This window comes from Polyergus mexicanus, unplaced genomic scaffold (assembly GCF_030449975.1).
Source record: "Polyergus mexicanus isolate NDT 795.1 unplaced genomic scaffold, iyPolMexi1.0 SCAF_1, whole genome shotgun sequence".
NCBI classification, from domain to species: domain Eukaryota; kingdom Metazoa; phylum Arthropoda; class Insecta; order Hymenoptera; family Formicidae; genus Polyergus; species Polyergus mexicanus.
In genome coordinates, this window is record NW_027223321.1 from 14,534,598 (window position 1) to 14,553,443 (window position 18,846).

General features: G+C 35.6%; 4 protein-coding genes and 1 non-coding gene across 7 annotated transcripts; 1 reads left to right on the forward strand and 4 right to left on the reverse strand.

Moving 5' to 3' along the window:
- Positions 1-134: 134 nt before the first annotated feature.
- Positions 135-4,202, forward strand: LOC138937153 (nucleolar complex protein 4 homolog B). The gene is made up of 6 exons (XM_070303130.1): positions 135-635; positions 739-841; positions 1,016-1,435; positions 1,627-1,671; positions 1,799-2,159; positions 2,302-4,202. Exons 1-6 carry the CDS (start codon positions 498-500, stop codon positions 2,792-2,794), a joined length of 1,560 nt encoding a protein of 519 aa, XP_070159231.1. The 5' UTR covers positions 135-497; the 3' UTR covers positions 2,795-4,202.
- Mps1 (Monopolar spindle 1) lies at positions 4,167-10,083 on the reverse strand. Its single transcript, XM_070303117.1, has 8 exons — positions 9,741-10,083; positions 7,433-8,795; positions 6,947-7,158; positions 6,286-6,853; positions 5,955-6,115; positions 5,657-5,868; positions 5,049-5,450; positions 4,167-4,546 (listed from the first exon to the last, which is right to left on the reverse strand). Exons 2-8 carry the CDS (start codon positions 8,764-8,766, stop codon positions 4,517-4,519), a joined length of 2,919 nt encoding a protein of 972 aa, XP_070159218.1. The 5' UTR covers positions 8,767-8,795; positions 9,741-10,083; the 3' UTR covers positions 4,167-4,516.
- Positions 10,084-13,114: 3,031 nt separating this feature from the next.
- On the reverse strand, positions 13,115-15,804 carry Ckiibeta (casein kinase II subunit beta). 3 transcript variants are annotated; one of them, XM_070303151.1, is made up of 5 exons: positions 15,744-15,804; positions 15,097-15,172; positions 14,452-14,554; positions 13,939-14,320; positions 13,115-13,321 (listed from the first exon to the last, which is right to left on the reverse strand). In XM_070303151.1, exons 2-5 carry the CDS (start codon positions 15,166-15,168, stop codon positions 13,213-13,215), a joined length of 666 nt encoding a protein of 221 aa, XP_070159252.1. In that variant the 5' UTR covers positions 15,169-15,172; positions 15,744-15,804; the 3' UTR covers positions 13,115-13,212. The 3 variants fall into 3 exon arrangements, with proteins under 3 accessions (XP_070159252.1, XP_070159245.1, XP_070159260.1); XM_070303144.1 differs by lacking the exon at positions 15,744-15,804 and adding an exon at positions 15,590-15,703; XM_070303159.1 differs by lacking the exon at positions 15,744-15,804 and adding an exon at positions 15,304-15,578.
- Positions 15,805-16,409: 605 nt separating this feature from the next.
- On the reverse strand, positions 16,410-16,481 carry Trnad-guc (transfer RNA aspartic acid (anticodon GUC)). Its single transcript has one exon. It is a non-coding gene; the product is annotated as a tRNA-Asp (tRNA).
- A 740-nt stretch (positions 16,482-17,221) lies between these two features.
- On the reverse strand, positions 17,222-18,783 carry LOC138937173 (putative uncharacterized protein DDB_G0271982). Its single transcript, XM_070303172.1, has 3 exons — positions 18,506-18,783; positions 18,067-18,425; positions 17,222-17,882 (listed from the first exon to the last, which is right to left on the reverse strand). Exons 2-3 carry the CDS (start codon positions 18,285-18,287, stop codon positions 17,285-17,287), a joined length of 819 nt encoding a protein of 272 aa, XP_070159273.1. The 5' UTR covers positions 18,288-18,425; positions 18,506-18,783; the 3' UTR covers positions 17,222-17,284.
- Between the last annotated feature and the right edge of the window lie 63 nt (positions 18,784-18,846).

Genomic DNA, 18,846 nt, shown 5'->3' on the forward strand with positions numbered 1-18,846 from the left:
CGCTACATAAGAAAGAGAAAGAAAGATTTTCTTAAAACCATAGACATAGTATATCTAGACCGAGCGTTTGCCTTTATTTAAGGAGTGGGGGGTAAAGATGTAAAAAAGAACATACTCTGTTTCGTGCTCCTTGCGTTCTTTCTCGCTCACATGTAGCATGACGAAAGAGAGCATTATGCTATGTGCGAGCGAGAGAAAACGCAAGGCGCAAGGGGTACGAAACAAAATATGTCCTTTTCCACGTTCATCTTTACCCCCACTTCTTAAATAAAGACAAACGCTCGGTCTAAATATACTATTATGTCTATGGTCAAAGCAATGTTTATGGCGTGTCCTAACTTAACACAACCCAACCCTAATCCTAACCCGATCTAACCTAGACAACAGTTGGCTGTCTTCGGCCTTCGGCTACCCTCTAGTCTATCCCTACCTGCGTACCTGCTGCCATTAATATAATCTCTCGCGAGGTCTGACGAGAGTAGCTTAGCGGCTTAGCGATGACGGACGCGTCAGGCTTACCGGGCGCTACTATGGGTCAGAGGGCAATGTCGAGGCTGTTGCGACAACGGGCCCAGGAGTTTCTCGCCTCGCGAAAACACGCCAACAACTTGGTAGACATAATCGGCCATTGGGACGTAAGTGCAAAGCCGCCAATATAAGTCGGACTTGCGTTTTCGGCGTTATCTATTTGTGATTAGGAGATGTCGCTAAAGAATTCTCACCTTTCTTCATTCGTAGGAGTCCACCTGCTTATGCCTGCTTACAATAGAAACGATATTCGCCGAGGTACTGAAACGCGGCGATATGTACCTCGAACGTTCGATAACTCTTATCATTTCGGGTGAGTCTAAAGAAAAAATGTAATTGTAGGTGATCCGACGAGTATTTTTATATCAGTCGCAAGATAAAGAGAATAAAGATTATAAGGAGTATCCTATATATACATATACATTTATAATAAAAAATGTTTCTACATATCTGAGATTTATATTCTAATATACTGTATGTGAAATAGAACCTAGTCCCGAATCGCGCTACGTAACTTGGCTCAGAAATTGCTACGAGGAAGTTTGGAAGAAGATACTAGCATCTATGGAAAAGTGTCGATCGACCATTCAATTGCAAGCCCTTACAACTGCGATAAAATTGTTGGCGGAAGAGGGTAAAGCGTCATTGGAGCCACGCGACCAATCAGGTTATCACTTTCCTCTGCATCGTCTAAAGCCTATCCTCATGACGCTGCTTTCACCTCAGAAGGACAATACGAATTTAATATCGAGATTCCAAGAGATCACCGAATATCCCGATACTTTGTACTATACGTGGAAATGTCTACCCTCTCTTACCCCAAAGAGGCAACCGCAGGAAATTTATATTAAGAATCTATTGGAACTTATAGATAAAATACCACTGCCAAAAGAAGAAGAAGAAGAAGGTACGCTTCCTCTTTTGAGATTTACGCATTATCTTTGATAACTATGTAAAAAGTTATATACATGCAATTTAGTAGAATTTCTCAACTCTCCCTACATTCTTAACTTCCTAATCTTTTTTTTTATTATTATTATTTAATATCTATATATTTTTATAAATAAAATAAAATTGGACAAAACTTGAATATTTCAGAATCTAAAGTATCGAATAATAAGAAGCTTCTGTGTGGATCACAAGGTAATGAAATAATCTACATTATCGCTATTTACAACATTTTTCATCTCATTAATGTTTAACATAGTGTTGCTTTTTTTATTATTATTATTATTATTATTATTATTATTATTATTATTATTATTATCAGATACTACATTCACGTGGGATCAATCGGCTGTTAAACGTGCGTTAAACAAAGTCTGGGGCTGCGTTATGCATTGGGAACTGACACCGCAGTTACACAAGCAATTATTACTGGTCTTGCTGGAACGAGTCATGCCACATCTAGAAAAACCGATATTATTGACAGACTTCTTAATGGACTCCCTAGATGTGGATGGTCCTATCGGCGTGCTAGCCTTGCAAGGTGTATTTGTACTGGTCACCAAGCATAATCTAGAATACCCAAATATTTTCACCAAGCTGTATTCGATGTTTGAACCAGAGATTTTTCATACAAAGTATAAAGCTCGTCTGTTTTACTTATCTGATCTGTTTCTCAGCTCGACGTAAGTATCCTACACTCTCGATAAAATTTGAGCAAATTGCATTCTATTTTTTTTAGAACTAATAGAAAGATTTGTAAAACAAAGAACCCTTTTCTCATATATTATGGGAAATTATTTACTTGAGGTGTTTCTATTCTTTCAGACATTTACCGGAAGCATTGGTAGCGGCATTTGCGAAGCGACTCGCACGCCTAACGTTAGTCGCGCCGCCGGAGGACATCCTAATTATCCTTCTCTTCATAGGTAACTTGTTGCTACGACATCCGGGATTAAAAAGACTGATCGATCATCCGCAGGGCGGCGAAGTCGCCTCTGGTGCAGGTGATCCGTTCCTCATGGAGGAACGCGACCCGTTACTGAGTAACGCGTTACTCAGTAGTCTGTGGGAGATCCGAGCGTTGCAATGGCATATTCTTCCCAGCATCGCCAGTGCAGCGCGTTTCATTCGAGAGCCGCTGCCCTCAGTTGAGTATGATATGGCATCTGCGTTGGAGCGTACCAGTGGCCATCTTTTCAACTGCGAGTTGAAAAACAAGGTCAGGGAAATTATGTTGACATTCGAGAGACCAAATTCTATGGCGCTGTCGAGAGGAGAGAAATTGCTGCAATATTGGCAACTCACGAGCACGCATTGATCCCTTCCTTCTATACGCAGCGTGATCGCCAGAGTGCAATATACGTGAGTGAGAAGGCGTCATTGTCAAGCCTCGCGATTCAGGTGAAAAATAGACATTTTGCGTTTTATACAACGTATCTATGACGAGCGAAAGACGCGGCAATGTATTTTCCGCGGTATTGAACATCTGTGCTTAAAATAACGAATTTGTGCGTAATTTCGATCCGCACAAACGAGAAAAAGCTGCTTTTCGTTATTCATCTGAATTATACGTAATACATAATTTACATATTTTATGCGTAAACTATTTTGTGAGACTTTCTTATACCATTCAACTCTTTCACTGTGTTCCTTGTACAACTTTAATAAAAATCGCTGCTACCTTGTTACAGAAAACTTTTTTTGTCAAACTTGCCTAGATAAAATAGAAAGTCAACATATTGTAAGGATTTTGACATATCATTGGTTTTTGTATCTTACACATATAACAATGCAAGAAGAACGGAAATATATAGATATCGATTTAGCTTTTAGCTAACATCAGCAATCGCGGTAATCTTCTGATTCGACGTAAATTGACACATTTAATTTCACTACAATAGTAAATGATTTACAAAAAAGGACTATACAGTTATTCTTTATTTTTATAGTTCAAACTTTAAAATATAAACATCGAAACGTAACGCCGTGCAATAGTCTGTATATAAACGCAAAACTTAATATGTATTGCATAATATGATTTGGTTTATTTATGATATGCAAACACTTTATTAATAAATAATACAGATAACACTATATAATTTATTTTTTGACAATTATTTATCGATGACGAAAAAAACAAGAAACATTTTTGTTTATATTGAAATTTTTTTTTTTAAATCGGGGGGAGGGGGGAGAAAGAGAGATAAAAAGAAAGAGAGAGAATTGAAATAAACTAACCTGTTCCTTATTCGCCATATTTCAAAACAGAATTTGTATATAGAGTTACTTGTTATAATTTTAATGTTTTGAAGAGATAAATCAAAACTTTTAAGCGGCACAGTAAAAGAGTTGAATTTATCGTTCCTTCCATATTGTGAAGGCAATAAAATAACGAAATAAAACCGTGCATGATTCAATTTGGCACTCTAAATATCTAAATAATTTGCATAATTTGCAAAATCCACATATAAAACACTATATCGATTACATTGATTTAGCCTTTGTGAATAGTGAATGATATTTGTATGCGCGCGTGAAATACAATATAACAAACTGAGAATATTTTAATTTAACACAAAATAATTGTATAAACTTACTTTCTCACAAAGTGAGAACATTCTTGATATTGTATACAAAGATTCATATTCATGTGACGCATAGGCAAACATAATATTAGGATTCAATTTTATTTATAATCTATTTTCTCGAATCTATTACATTTATATATATATATATATATACACGCGCGCGTGCGCACATACATCATACATACATACATACATACATACATACATACGTACATACATACATACATACATACATACATACATCCATACATACATACATATATATAAATATTCTATTCTGACACACACACACACACACACGTGTGTATTATTTTTCTCATTAGCCTTGTTCTCCATACACATGTCACCAAATGTTTCTATACATTTGTGCCTTGCTACAAATTGTCTCTTGTACATATATACAAATACTTTTATGTACATCGGTAAATCTATAAGTTATTACTTTGATAATATCATGTATAATGTCGCTTTGTGTCCAATATCTGGAAAAAAATGCAAGATATTAATTTTTGCTTAATTGAGTATTCTATTCAATTACGGATCAAGTAATAAAATTGTATTTATCTATACTAATGTGCAATTATTTAGATATTGTAAAAGTTTAAACAGTCAAAACTGAAAGCAAATTATGCAGTAATCTCCATATATTTGATGCAGCACAATGCAACATTTTACTGTAATGAAAGAATCTTTCTGCATAATTTTCTTCATAATTATTGTGTAAAATTAATGTTTAGAGTTCTTTGAAAAACTGTTTTTTCATCAGAATTATATACAATTTAAATTATTAAGCTATTATAATACTTATTTTATATCGAATTGATAATGAAGTAATGATAGACATTGCTCCTGACATTGGAAAGACTATCTTTTTATATATATATATATTTATATTATTTATTACATATATTTTTTATCTCATACTTTGTACACACATTCTCGAGCTTATAAAAAATATTTGTCTCAGGGCAAAGATGCGCTCACCTGAACCAATTGTCGCCACTCTTCCTCATTCAGGGCTTGCTTTATTTTCACGAGAATGTTCGCCGGAATATCGGCGGATGTTGTGATTGACGTGACATTTTGCGTAGTGGGTACATACTGCACCTGCAACAATTGCGACACCGTGGGTCTCGCTTTTGGATCATGCTGAAGGCACTTCCGCATCACATCGATCAGAACGGGCGGCGTGCGCTCATGATCCTGAAGATCCTTGCCGCTCGTCGGAAAAGAGAACGCTGTGGCCGGGAACAAAATGTTCGGTTTCGGATTAGTTATGGCGTTCACCTTTGCCCATTGGGAACGTATGTGTTGGAACGGTGTGTGACCATACACTAGGCTGTATAGTATGCACCCCAGTGACCATACATCCGACTTGAAACTTATCTGTCAAGAAATTACTTTTCAGCAACTTATGAATTTTTAACTTAAATCGAATTACGAATATCGCGAGCTATCAATTTTTTTGTTCAATTATCAAGCTAATTTGGTTTTAATTAATAAGTAATTATAATATGTTTTTCATTACTTTAAATGTAATAAGAAAAAAGACATCTTTATCTCGAATTATTTATTTGTTATTCTTGCCTCACCTTATATTTGACATTGTGCGTAGGCGAATCCGTTTTGCTACCGATATCCATCAGGGCTTCTGGGCTGATGTAATTCAATGTTCCAATTGTATTACTTTTTAGAACAGATGTCATGTCAGAGTTTACACTGGAAGCGATGCCAAAATCTATCAACTTGAGACGGCCGCGTACCAGTAAAAAGTTTCCCGGTTTTAAATCCGAGTGTATGACTCCTGAAATGCAGAAGCCACATATTTATTTATAGAGCGAAACATGATCGCTTGCATTAAATTAATTAAAGTATTATATATATTCACACCATTATCGTGTATGTGTCTTACAGCGGTGAGCATCTCTGTCCAGTAATACAGAATCATCGTGAGAGAAATTTGCTTCTCCTGAGACATGGACTTGAGAAGTCGGCTGAGATCGGTGTCACCCATTTCCATCACTACAAAAACCATAGATCCTCTGATTTCACTGAAACAATCAAATTAAATTAACGAACATTGTTAAAGGCATTAATGTTTCGTTAACGTTATCGTCCGTCGAATGCCTCTCAAAAACTCGTCCTCGCGCAATCGAGATAATTGCTACCTTTAAATATATCTGATATTCTACACATCTATAATGTAGTAATGTATACTTACTAGTCAAACATTCTGACGACGCAGGGCGCCTGTAACTTACGCAGCATGGAGATCTCGTCCAAGCAGCCCTGGGCCGACTCTTTGTCCATCTTGCTCAAGTCAACGCATTTGATTGCGTGTAACTCGCCGAAAGATATATCCTGCACTCGCAGAACCTCACCGCTCATTCCATGACCAAGAGAGCCCAGGATAAGATACTCTTTGTCCTTCACGTGTAACGTTTTGCCTTGTCGTTGCAGAGGAATGCTCGATGGTATGGTAAACTGCATATTCGCCACTCTATCTACGATCTGCTGCGCCTCTTCGCGTTTCTTCTCGTGAACCGAATAACGCTCGTGCGAGTTTTTGCATTCCGAAACGATTCCGTAATCTCCCTCGCTATACTTGTTCAGGATTTGCAAGGAATCCAAGGAATGTTTTAGGTCCGTATCAGACCCCATTATCACATTTCGTTTAATTTCGTTTTTACTCGGCACAATTTTTGTGCTACTTGCTAGCAATGTGTCGGGCATATTGACGAATTGTTTGTTGTTCTTCGTTTCCTCGGTAAATTTCGCAAATTTGGAATCTGAATGCAATGACAACTTAACGTGACAACAAAATAAGATATTTAATAATTTAATTATTATATTTAATTTAAACGCGCTATTAATACGCTTACCATTATGATAATTCATTTCTGTCTGCATCAGCAATTTTGCATCCAGTTTCTTGTTCCGGTCATCCTGTTGTAATTCGGACGCGATGGTCTTCGTTTCGGCACATGCATGCAACGTAACGGATGGCTTCGATTCCAAAGGATGAACTACCGAAGAATCGCCATATGCTGACGTAGCGTCTGCTAAAGGCCATCTCACGTTCTTGGCATTCAATCTGAAGAAAAAAAAATCAATTATTATCGGTGTTCTGTGATCTGCGTTCAAATCCGTTAGAAAGAATCACGAGGTATCCTAGAAATGGGAAATGCCATGAAAATTTAATTTTCCATTCAAATTGACAAAAAGATCATTTATTACAACAATATTTATTTTGATAATATGTTTATAAATTAAATATATTTATTATCAGAGAGAGAAATAAACAAATAATTTTAGTTAAATATTATGTTTTTCTCCAAAGCGCACAATTGTAAAATGGTTCTACAAACCTCACGGAATCCGGTTTCTCTACAATAGGCGTACAAATTGTATTTTTAGATATTTGCACATGGTCCTTTGTAATGAGATTCTTTTCCTCCAATAGTGCGTTATTGTAACACCAACTGGACAATATAGTAGAAGGAGTCTGAATGTTGTGACTTTTGCTTAAATTATCAGACAATTTACTTTGCGGAGTCCGAAACAGTTGTCTATGCGATTCATATGAATTCGGATGCACCGAACTAACTGGCAAATGTTTCAACGGAGTTTCCATAACTAAACGATTAATCGGAGTAGGTAACGATGTTCGCTGAATTTCATTCAGTGAGGGTGTACTTAGTTCCATGTGTGTACACGGGTTTTTCGCTGGCGTACACTTTTCGTTCGCTTCGTACTTGGAAGTGCTATATTGCGAATTGTTATATGTTACAGGATATATCAAATTCCCGGACAAGTTTTGAGATATATAGTTAGCAGATTCCGATATGACGGTTGGCATCTTGTGAGGCTCCTTGTTGCAATTCTTATTCGCCTGGTCGTTAAAACCATATAGCACTCCTTTATACCGCTGGTCCTCCTTATTTAAATTCAACATTTGCTCGTTATTCTGCTGCAGTATTTTATTGTCAACCAATGTGCTATATGATTGTTCCTCCTTTCTCTTATTTAACATATCGGATATGTAAATATTTTCGAGATTCGATCGGGCACTGTTTATTGTTGGTTGCAAGTTCTTATTCATATCAGACTTTGCAATGTGATCTCCTTTGCTAAGTATCAGTGATGACAGAGGTAAGACCATTTCCATCGAGTAGTTATGAACAATATCAGTTTGGCTCTTCGAGGAGGCAAATGTGCTGCTATGATAGTCCTGTGAATTATCCTCCTGTTTGAAGGCACAAATTCTTAGTTTATTTGAATCGTCAGCTAGCAGACAACTTTTGAACTTTACATCGTCTTTACATTCTTCCTTATTGCTCGCACAGTTTATTTTTTGTATGGAAAAAGTATGGTCAATCACATTTGCACAACTATCCCTTGGCAATATGCACGTAGGTCTCGAGAGCCCGTCTGTTGAACCAATCGACGGATTAACCTCTGCTGCTTCATGTACACGCGATTCCCACAGTACATCTTCAGCAGAATCATTTGGCGCTTCATCCAAATCTGACTCGTCTTCCGACTCGCGAGGTTTCTCCTCGCTTTCGTCGTCATCATCATCTTCGTCGCTCTCACACAAATACAAAAGGCGTACTGGTTGAGACTTTGGTAGTGTAACCGGCACTTTGCCAGTATTTGTGTTACTAGAACTGTGACTATTGTTTTCCACAAGATCTGACATTATCGATAGTCTTCAAAAAACAAATCGACCTGTAAAAAAAGAAATATTATGTTTTAGCAATATTCAAAATATGCATTATTTTATCAGATACGACTGTTTTATAAAAAAACCAAGATTGGGTAGTAACTAATTAAACTATTTAAAGTTAAGTTAAAAAGTTAAATATGTTAATAACTTTTAACTTGACTTAATTAATTTTAACATGTTAATTTTTAATTTAAACTAGTTATTTTTAAATGGATTAACATTAACTTATAAACCTTTTTGTGCAAGTTAAAATAATTCATCAATATCAAAGTTGTGTGAAAATGGTTGTTCGTAATGCATATATTTTATTTGTCGTACAACAGGTTTGTCGAATGTGTCGATTCATTGAGTTAATAATTTTTTAACTTAATTTTTCAACCTAACTTTAAACTTAACTCAGTTAAAAAAAAATTAACTTATCCAATCCTGGAAAAAACATAAATATTTGAAGAAAATAAAAAGAAGTTAAATGCTACAGGAATTAGTACATAATCTTCTGATTATTAATTTACTTTTATATTGTAAAGATACGATTTAGTTAATACATACAGCACAGAAATTTTATATATATATATATATATATATAAGATATAAATAGTATAAATATAAATTAATATTAATCTTCTTTTCAGTTGCATTATAATGCTCTTAAGAATTCCTATTTTGCAAATCTGTATAAAATCTTTTAATGGTTTGTACATTTTATTTCTTAAAGTACATATGTATTATAATAAATAAATAAATAAGATAGTAAATATAAAGAGAGAAATACATTAATGTGAATATTAAAAAATATTTATTAGTACATAAATGATAAAGTTGCAACTGTTATCATTTTAAGAAAGCAGATACGTGTAGAAAAATTAATTTTTGGTTACTGTCTTTCTCTTTTATCTGTCGATGCAGATTTCCGATCAGAATTGTAAACTTCCGAAGCAAGTACTTACCTGAAGAAAAAGCGTTTTAACGTTTCGAATTATTTATCAACTATGCTAAAAATCCATTAGTTAAATTGACATTAGGCTTCTTGGTTTAACGATGAGGTACGCGAAGAGGAAGTGAAATCACCAGGATACTTTCATCATGAATGCTCGAAGCATTCTCGATTCAGCATACGTATGTATCCATACACATCTGTCAAATTATACAGCCCAGTTGTAGAACGGTCTAACAACACCTAACAAAGAGAATCGTCGACAAAAAGTACGATATGCACGTACACACGCGTTACAAAACCGTCATAAAGGCGCGCATATAAAGATTTATATATATATATATATATATACACAATGATCCTGATATGATATATCAGTTTGTATATTTTATGGATAAGTATCACTTTCAAAACTTAAACGTAATTGAAACGTTGAAAGAATTTTTGGCTCTACCGGTTTTTGCTTTACATCTTACATCATGGCATTTGAATTCGCAAGGATCGCGTTTATTGGTGGGAATATCGAAGAATCGGAGTTGAAGGACAGTTTCATGGGCTGCGGTCGGGAAGACGCTAGAAATACTTCGAGGCATTAACCAATCAGAACAAAGAAATCTTTATTCTTTGTGTCCTGATTGGTCAACCAAACGCTTCGAAACATTTCTAGCGTCTTCTCGACCGCAGCCATGGAGACGTGGGAGAAATAACATAAAGCTCGCATCACACTGATCTCTATAAAGATACATTTTCACGAGCCGCTGAAATCGATCGTTTAAGCGACAGAAAGGATCGAGTGATCAAAGTAAATGAGTGAGTGATGACGGTCTGGCCGCTGACTAAAATTTTTTTATTCTGATTGGTCAAATTTCAATCTTAAATCTTCAATCTCAATCTTCAATGCGTAGTCTGATATGGGCTTTAGTCGTAGGCTGCGATCGGGGAGACGCTAGAAATGCTTCAAAACATTTGATTGACCAATCAAGATAAAAAAAATAAATATTTCTCTATTCTGATTGGTTAATGCAATGCTTCCAAGCATCCCTAGTTTTTTCGACTGCAGCCGTAATCGTAAAACCCATATTGCACTACAGGTTGCGGTTGGGATTATGGTTGATAGTTGCGGATTGACCAATCAGAGCAAAGCAGCTTGCCGGCTGATTGGTTAATCCGCAATTGTCAACTGTAATCCCAACCGCAACCGAGCCCGCAATCCATAATGTAATACGGCCTTTAGATCGTAAGCAAATCGATCAATCACAAACAACCATTCTAGCAACGTAATAAGAACGCTTAACTGTGATTGGTTGTTTTGCTTACAGTCTAAAGCTCGGTCTACGATGAGTCATTAGTTGTAAGCAAATTGACCAATATTCGTAGAACGATACAATCATAGATTTTACCACGCATTTTTTTCTGTCATTATTTTGGAAGAAACACGATCCAGGAAAAAAAAATCTCATTCATATGGTCAACAGCACGGCTTGATGCTGAAGCTGAGGAAATCCAACTTTTTTCTTGACGCTAGCGTCGAGTCGAAGTCACATGATCACATGCAACGCTGAAACGAGCATCCCATGAATTCGCACTTTTATGCGTCGTCTACAATGGCAATAACAAGGCTGTAGGAGTAGAAGAGTATACTGTTTTTAGTGACGTAAAGGCCGGGAGTAACGAAATGGGCAATTCCCATTTGCTCTTAAAACCAACTCTTAAAATCTTATTCCTCACTCTGTACTGTCTACTGCCATTGTAGACGACGCATTACGGTTACGAGTAACAATTTTTCACGTATAATGGCCTTGGGTAGAGAGCTTCTAGGAGAGAGAGAGGCGCCAACCCAACCAGTCTTGTCGTGATTGGCTGGCATAATATATTTGATCATTGCGACGGCAATGCAGAGCAGATGGGATACGAATTTTCGGACCGAAGATATCAAATGTTTAGGGTTATATTATACATTATATTTTGTAATATGCGTAATATAACTTTCAACATTTGATATCGTCGGTCCGAGAATTCATATCCCATCTGCTTTGCATTGTCGTCGCGATGACCAAATCGGCACATATTATGCCAGCCAATCACGAAATGGCTGGTTGGCGCCCCTCTCTCTCCTAGAGACTCTCTCTAGCCTTGGGAACAGAGGCTGCACCGATTCTAGAATATCCTGTATACAATATTTTTGTTTATAATTGATGATTATACGGAGGCCCATTAATTTTTATAAAATAAAATGCATATAATAAAAATGTAATTATTAAATGTATACAGCATTGCAAATTAAATTACATATTTATATGAATCTTTTTAAATTCAAATTTACAAATGTATATAGATATTGAAAACAATGCGTGTAAATAAATCGTACTTTAATTTAAAGCGAAAATACAGTAGTTTTCTCTAATATAAATCAATCAATTTGAATATAAAATCTATTTAATTCAAAACTTTACTTTGTGAACAATTAAACGAAATGAAGAAAATATTAATTACTAGTAGCTTTGTTGTTCTACGTAAAAAATTGCACATAGAATTTTATTTTCTAAATTTTCGCACGGAATCTTTCTTCCATCAATGTTAAATGTCAATAAAAACGTCTCGAAAACTGTGATAGAAACCAAAATAATCGTCTATTTTTATTTTTTGTGGAACGTTGTGCACGATTTTTCGTTTCTTTGAAATTATTGCGTCTCGAGTTCAATAAATTTTTTAGCATTAAAGTAAATTATTTATATATATTATCTACACGATTTTACATATCAATAAATTGTTTCTGTCATACTTCGCGCACAAATTACTCGGCAATTAAATTAAGTTACACTCAATAGCTACATTCTCCTTTATACATTATTTTGCGTCTTGAAAAGAACCAATACGAAACTCAGAGTACTCACTCTCTCTTTTTACCCGCGTCTCGACTCTTTTCTCAGGAAGTCCGCTTCTGCACGTTTTTAGGAACTACTTGGCAGCAAATACGATGATGCGAACGACTCTTGTACAAAACGGATGTATGTTCTATCCTATAATCATGTCTTTCCTTATTTACGATCTAATGCAATTATTCTATATAGTATATGTTTTTTTTATTTTTCCTTTATCCTTTAATGTGTGGATTATGTTCAAAGTTTCTATACAAAAACATATTGGTTCTTCGCGTAAACGATTATTAAAAACAATATTGTTATTACAATTTAAATTATGATAATGATTTACACGACGAAACTAAATGTGCTTGCCTCTCTCTTTCTCTTTTTCTTCTCATCTCTTTACGTAATATACGGATACACCGAAAACGTAAGAGCAATGAGATAATGAGTAAATTGAAAGAGTTGCAAGGAGCGATTCCATAGGAAATGTTCTATTTGCGCAGAAACATATTGCATGGGAGAAACAGAGATATAAAAAATATTTTATTTAAATCTTCAGGACGAAATTAGAAATTGCGAGTAATGAAAGGAAGTATTCTAGGCTATTCCGAAATGACCTTAACGTTTTCCATTATTGTAGTTAAGAGCCCGTAAAGGTGCTTTAAACGTGGACGCAGACTGTTGCTGGATCTGATATGCTAGAGGATGAATTTTAAAGCCATATAATCTGAAAAAAAAAAAAAATAAAATATATCTTTTAACTTTCTGATTTCATATATCTTTACATATATACAGAAAGTAAAACTTTATAAATAGTTTAAAGTATATAGTAATATATAATAAGACTTGATTTTGTCTCAATATTAAATATCATTTAATTTCCTTAGGTGTTTATATTAATTAATCTTTGATTGAACATATATAATTTATAAAAGCACAGTGAAAGTTATTGTTGCTCAATCTATCGCGTGTGTGTGTGTGTGTGTGATAACTATGAATATTATGAATATCACTAGGAAATATATTGAGAAAATTATGATATGATTTTGATTATTGTATACTAATAGAGTCTATAAAAAAGTTTGAAATTTTCACAAAATTTATATATGATCGTATACAAAAGTTGTATTTAATAAGATTTTTTCGATTGAAATAATATTTATCTATCTTAAAGTAACTTCTTCTCTACTTGTATCTTTTTCATAATTTCATTATATTAAAATATATATATATATATATAATTTAAAAATTTTTAGAGCCAAAAATAGTATTTTGGACTTTCACTGTACAATCATTATTCTATTACTAAAAGTGCTTATCATACACAGATTGATGTTTATTTACCTAGGTACAAATTGATTTGCCGCACGTTTCGGTCTGTATTCAGGATGGACCATGAACAGCATATGTGGAAATCCTGTTCCAAAATAAGCTCCATCGGTGTGATGATGTCTCGAACTCTTTGGCGTATAAACGTCCATGCACTTGGGACAATAACTCTTGACCATTGCCTCACCAGGAACATCGCTGAGGCCTAACGGCAACATCGGCTGGGATTCACAGTAAACTCGCGGACAATGGCCGAAATCGCCTGCTTGGTACTTTTCGATCATTTGAGCGATGCCACGATTGGTAAGTATGTAACGCGCGTGAATAAGACCGTAAAGCATCTCCGCTGCTTGTTCGACCAAATCTGATTGATTTGGATTGTCGTCCAAATCATCATCTAACAAGTAAAAATCAACAAGAATATTAAAACCAGTAGTAATATGTATTTGACAATTTTTTTTATCTCTTATTTATGTATTTAATATTTAGAGAAAGAGAATAATTTATTATTGTTCCGAGGCTACTTACCAGGTTCAAGATCGAGAATCATATCCAATGCTTGACGATAATGTGGTACTTGTTCATTCAGTCCCGTCAAATTAAATTTGTCTTGAATATAATCCTCATCCACCTTAATACATAACAAACAGAATAAGTGACATCTATTGTAAACTTTTCTATGAGAAATATTATTCGAATGTCACTCGTATATATGTAAATAAAAAAATGTATCAATAACAAAAAAATAAATGTATATTTTAAAATATCAAATATAAATTTGTGTAATTATCGTGATTGTAGTTTAAAGAAAAATAGGAAACAAATTGTATATTTTAAAGCATTTATTAAATGGCTAACAAAATATGCATATACCACATATGTCATTTATACAAAAACAGGATTATACTTTCACGCATCATTTTAATTCTACTTTGAGAATTTATCCTTTTATTAGTCCTACCTTAAATCTAAACGAGTATTTATATAAGAAAAGCTTATCGCTTTTACTTCTACACACACATACACACACACTGCGGATGAAACCGCAATAGGAATAAATTGGCATTTTTCGAAGCTCTAATGTGCTTCAATAAACATTACTTATGGAGCGTTTAAAATACATGTGACGAAGATGTAACAATATACAATAGAGGCATTTTCCCGAGAACTCACCTCGCAAAAGAATTCGTTCCCGCGCAAGCCGCAAAACCACGAGATCCAGGACACTTCCTCGGAGCTGCTCATTTTCCTGCGGCAGAAGAAATCGTGAGGAGAGTCCCGTTATTACGTATTCGCGCGGGATGGCCAGGTATATCGGCGAATATATATAAGCGACGAAGCGCCGCTATTCTCGTTCTCGCTCGTTGACTCGATGCGTACCCGCGTAAACGCGTCGTCGGCTATCGGTGTCGACTATCGACGCGCACGTTGGTTAGTTGATTAGAGTGGCGCAAACGCGACCGCAAGTTCAACACTCTCGACTCTGGGCAGGGACGACAAGGACGACAGGGACAATAGGGCGAAAAAAGGAAGAAGGGATGGGAATGACAGACGAACGGATGGACGGACAGACGGGAATAACTACGCGGGGTGTGCGATGAGGTTCGACTTTTACCAGGCAAAATGCCCGACAAATTACGGATCCGTCCGGCGCGTTCACACCTACGTTTCCATGGCAATTGCTGCTATAGGTGAATTGTTTTTCGAATACGTTGCACGGGACGAGGCACGACGAAGAAGCGCATTACTCTTGTAAATTTCCGATGTGGAGCTACAGCTATCTAACGAAAAATCAAAAATAAACAGACCTCGCAGCTTACCTCTTGGTGCTTTGATTAGCCACGCTTGCTCAACCGAACGGGGTATAGGTGGCGCTGCGCGAGCTGCGCGCGCGCGCGCGCGCGCGCGTCGCTTAACCTCGCCTTCGCCCTCACCCGCGTCATTTCAACCAACAGGTTAAAGCCCGTATCAGACTACGCATTGAGATTGAAATTTGACCAATCGGGACAAGGTAATTTTAGTTCCTTTTATCTTGATTGATCAAATTTTAATCTTCAATTTTCAATGCATAGTCTGATACAGGCTTAATGCCCGTATCAGACTACGCATTGAAAATTAAAGATTGAAGATTAAAGATCGGAATTTGACTAATCAGAACAAAAAGGACTAAAATTTTTTTATTCTGATTGTTCAAATTTTAATCTTCAACCTCTATCTTCAATACGTAGTCTGATACGGGCTTTAGAATCCTATCTAATCAGAGAAGCAACAATGGCATTCCGCTTGCTGATTGGCTGACCGCTACGGAACTAGCGCTAAATTGATAAAATGACGGGAAAAAACATCCAGTTTCTCCTTAAAGATTCTCTATCTAATAAGAATAAAAATTTCAATTTATAATAAAAATTATGTGTTTAGAGATTATTGGTTAATAATTGACAATAATAAAATAATAATAATGAGAGAAAAAAAAATAAAGAAAACTTCTCCCCGACGGGGAATCGAACCCCGGTCTCCCGCGTGACAGGCGGGGATACTAACCACTATACTATCGAGGATTTCTCGTTATGTAATAAATTGTAATATATTAATATTTGCAGTAAACTCTTCTAAAATTTTTAATTTTTATAAAACAAAATATATATATCTTAAAATTTTATATAAAAAAAATTTTATTATATGCATTTATATATATGATAATGTTTATACAGAGAAAAATTAACAGCCGTTATGATATTTCGAAAATTATGGATTTTAGAAAAATGTATCACAAAAATAAATCCTTGTTTCAAATATATTTTAGTAGCTGATGTCGAGGCGTTTCGAAAGATAGTCTTGTATTATTAAACTTTCTTCTGTTAATAATAATTTTCTAATTGTGAGTTGAACCGTCGAATTTACGATGTTACCAGCATTAGCGTGACCCAAAGTGTGTTACATGGCGGTTGCACGATTTTATTTACATCTTTTTTGCGAGTATATGTCACGTAGAGAACCTTGGTAATTCCTCATTGCTGCGGTATTTAACGATATATTTTGGGTCACGATAATGCCAGCGGTAACGTAATTTCGATGTAAATAATAATTTAGGAAATAATTTAGGAAATTCTTGACAAAAGGGGGTTTAACTGTATCATTTTAAAAATATCTCCATATCAATTATAACAATATACGTATACAATAAAAGACGGGAGTACTTATTTAAAACATTCAAGATAATCTTCATTCGACTTTCACAAAGTGACTCAAGATCAAAATATCATCATTAAATCAGAGAATATGCATTTCTTTCTTCGTATTTGTTAACAATAATTTTATTTATAAACCAATAAAACAAGAAAAACATATCTTATAAAAATAATCAAGGTTTATGTATTAATTGTAATAATATTTCTAGAATCTCTTGTTTCTGTTTGGATACAGAGATCCTTTGTTTCCTCTCTTCAATTTCTAATTCAAGTCTCGCCTCGCGTTCCTTTTTTTCCATTCTAAACTTTTCTTCCTCAAGTTGAATTCTTCTCTCCTCTAAGCAAAATTGTTTTTCTTGAAATTCTACCTCTTTTTTGTATCTTTCTTGTAGAAATTGTAACGTTGATTTCTTCATGTCGTGACGCACTTTATTCCTTATTGGACCACCCGTTCTCGATGGTGATGTTGGCGACCACAATGGGCTCGCCGAGAATTGCAGAATCGACGATGACGACGATGATGAAGATGAAGACGATGAAGTTGGTGATGGTAATGCAATTGGCAACAATGTTGGTAAGGATGTTTCCATTAGCGGTTCCTCTATTATTACCTCTAAAGTATCAGAAATGTTCTCCAAGGTTACCTCTCTTGTTTGCATTTTTGATTTCTGTGCATTAAAGCTTTTACTAGAGCATCTGAATTCTCTTTGTAAGTCTTGTACTTGCTGCAAAAGTTGCTCCTTTTCATTATATTGTTCCTCGGTTCCTGATCTGCGAATCAATAAGTGAAAAGATACAATAAATATATCCTTGATTATATATACATTATTTCATAATAAACATTTCATTGAAAAACAGCTGATAATACTGCATTATGCAATAATGCATTTGAGATTGTATGTATTAATTTCACAAAACGATACATTATAAAATATGATGACAAGTGCTCGCTTACTTTCTCAAGTGTGCGTGGCCTTCTCTCGCCCAAATTTTTAACAGATGATCGACGTGCTCTTTGATGCAACGCAGACTGAAGTTCTTCCGCGTCGCGTTTACGACATGCTCGGCAACGGCCTTCCACCTGTCGCTTTCTTCGTACGGGTTCTGTCGTAAAACCTCCCGTAAAAGTATCAAGTCCTCCAGAATCGTAAAGCGTAATCGTTCCGCTTTTGCCATAGTATCTGCGATAGCGGGCACTCTCGTCTCTCGTATGAATAACCTTAACCTGCAGCGAGCTTTTTTCACCGCGCGATAGAGTTTATTTTTATTGTAGCGAATAGTGAACCACCACGCTCACGCTCTCCGAAATCTTTCCTGTAATAACATAGCGATAGTAACATGGCATCGTCGAGGTCGAGGGAGAGATATCTCCTCACGGAGAGCGCAACACATACATCTAACCATTCCGACGTTCCGACTCCGCAATCGCCACCGAGCACCGCAATCACTGGGTCTGTTCTTTGCAATTGAACTGGCTGCACTGGTTCAGAGTTTATCTTTTTCTCTCCCCATTAGAAGGAGAAGGATGGGCTCTAAACTGATGTAGCCAGTTCAGCTGTAAAGAACAAAAACCTACTGACTTCCGACAGACGACAGACTGCCAGACTAATGATAAATATATAGCATAGATATCTAGACCGACCGTTTAGCGGGGAGCACACACTTTACATAAACGTATAACCACAAGCATAAGAAAATTGATTGGTCCATTTTCTTATGCATAACGAAATTGACC

What these genes read in the sequence shown, in the direction of transcription:
- LOC138937173 (XM_070303172.1), bottom strand. Translation starts at nt 18,287, where the DNA reads ATGGCAAAAGCGGAACGATTACGCTTTACGATTCTGGAGGACTTGATA. An exon ending in GGCCACGCACACTTGAGAAA is followed by an intron (nt 17,883 to 18,066) that starts GTAAGCGAGCAC and finishes ATTGATTCGCAG; the next exon opens with ATCAGGAACCGAGGAACAAT.
- Mps1 (XM_070303117.1), bottom strand. Translation starts at nt 8,766, where the DNA reads ATGTCAGATCTTGTGGAAAACAATAGTCACAGTTCTAGTAACACAAAT. An exon ending in GAGAAACCGGATTCCGTGAG is followed by an intron (nt 7,159 to 7,432) that starts GTTTGTAGAACC and finishes TTTTTTCTTCAG; the next exon opens with ATTGAATGCCAAGAACGTGA. An exon ending in AAGACACATACACGATAATG is followed by an intron (nt 5,869 to 5,954) that starts GTGTGAATATAT and finishes TCTGCATTTCAG; the next exon opens with GAGTCATACACTCGGATTTA.
- LOC138937153 (XM_070303130.1), top strand. Translation starts at nt 498, where the DNA reads ATGACGGACGCGTCAGGCTTACCGGGCGCTACTATGGGTCAGAGGGCA. An exon ending in GATAACTCTTATCATTTCGG is followed by an intron (nt 842 to 1,015) that starts GTGAGTCTAAAG and finishes TATGTGAAATAG; the next exon opens with AACCTAGTCCCGAATCGCGC. An exon ending in AAAAGAAGAAGAAGAAGAAG is followed by an intron (nt 1,436 to 1,626) that starts GTACGCTTCCTC and finishes TGAATATTTCAG; the next exon opens with AATCTAAAGTATCGAATAAT.
- Ckiibeta (XM_070303144.1), bottom strand. An exon ending in GGAACGAATTCTTTTGCGAG is followed by an intron (nt 14,555 to 15,096) that starts GTGAGTTCTCGG and finishes TTATGTATTAAG; the next exon opens with GTGGATGAGGATTATATTCA. An exon ending in GATTCTCGATCTTGAACCTG is followed by an intron (nt 14,321 to 14,451) that starts GTAAGTAGCCTC and finishes TTTACTTGTTAG; the next exon opens with ATGATGATTTGGACGACAAT.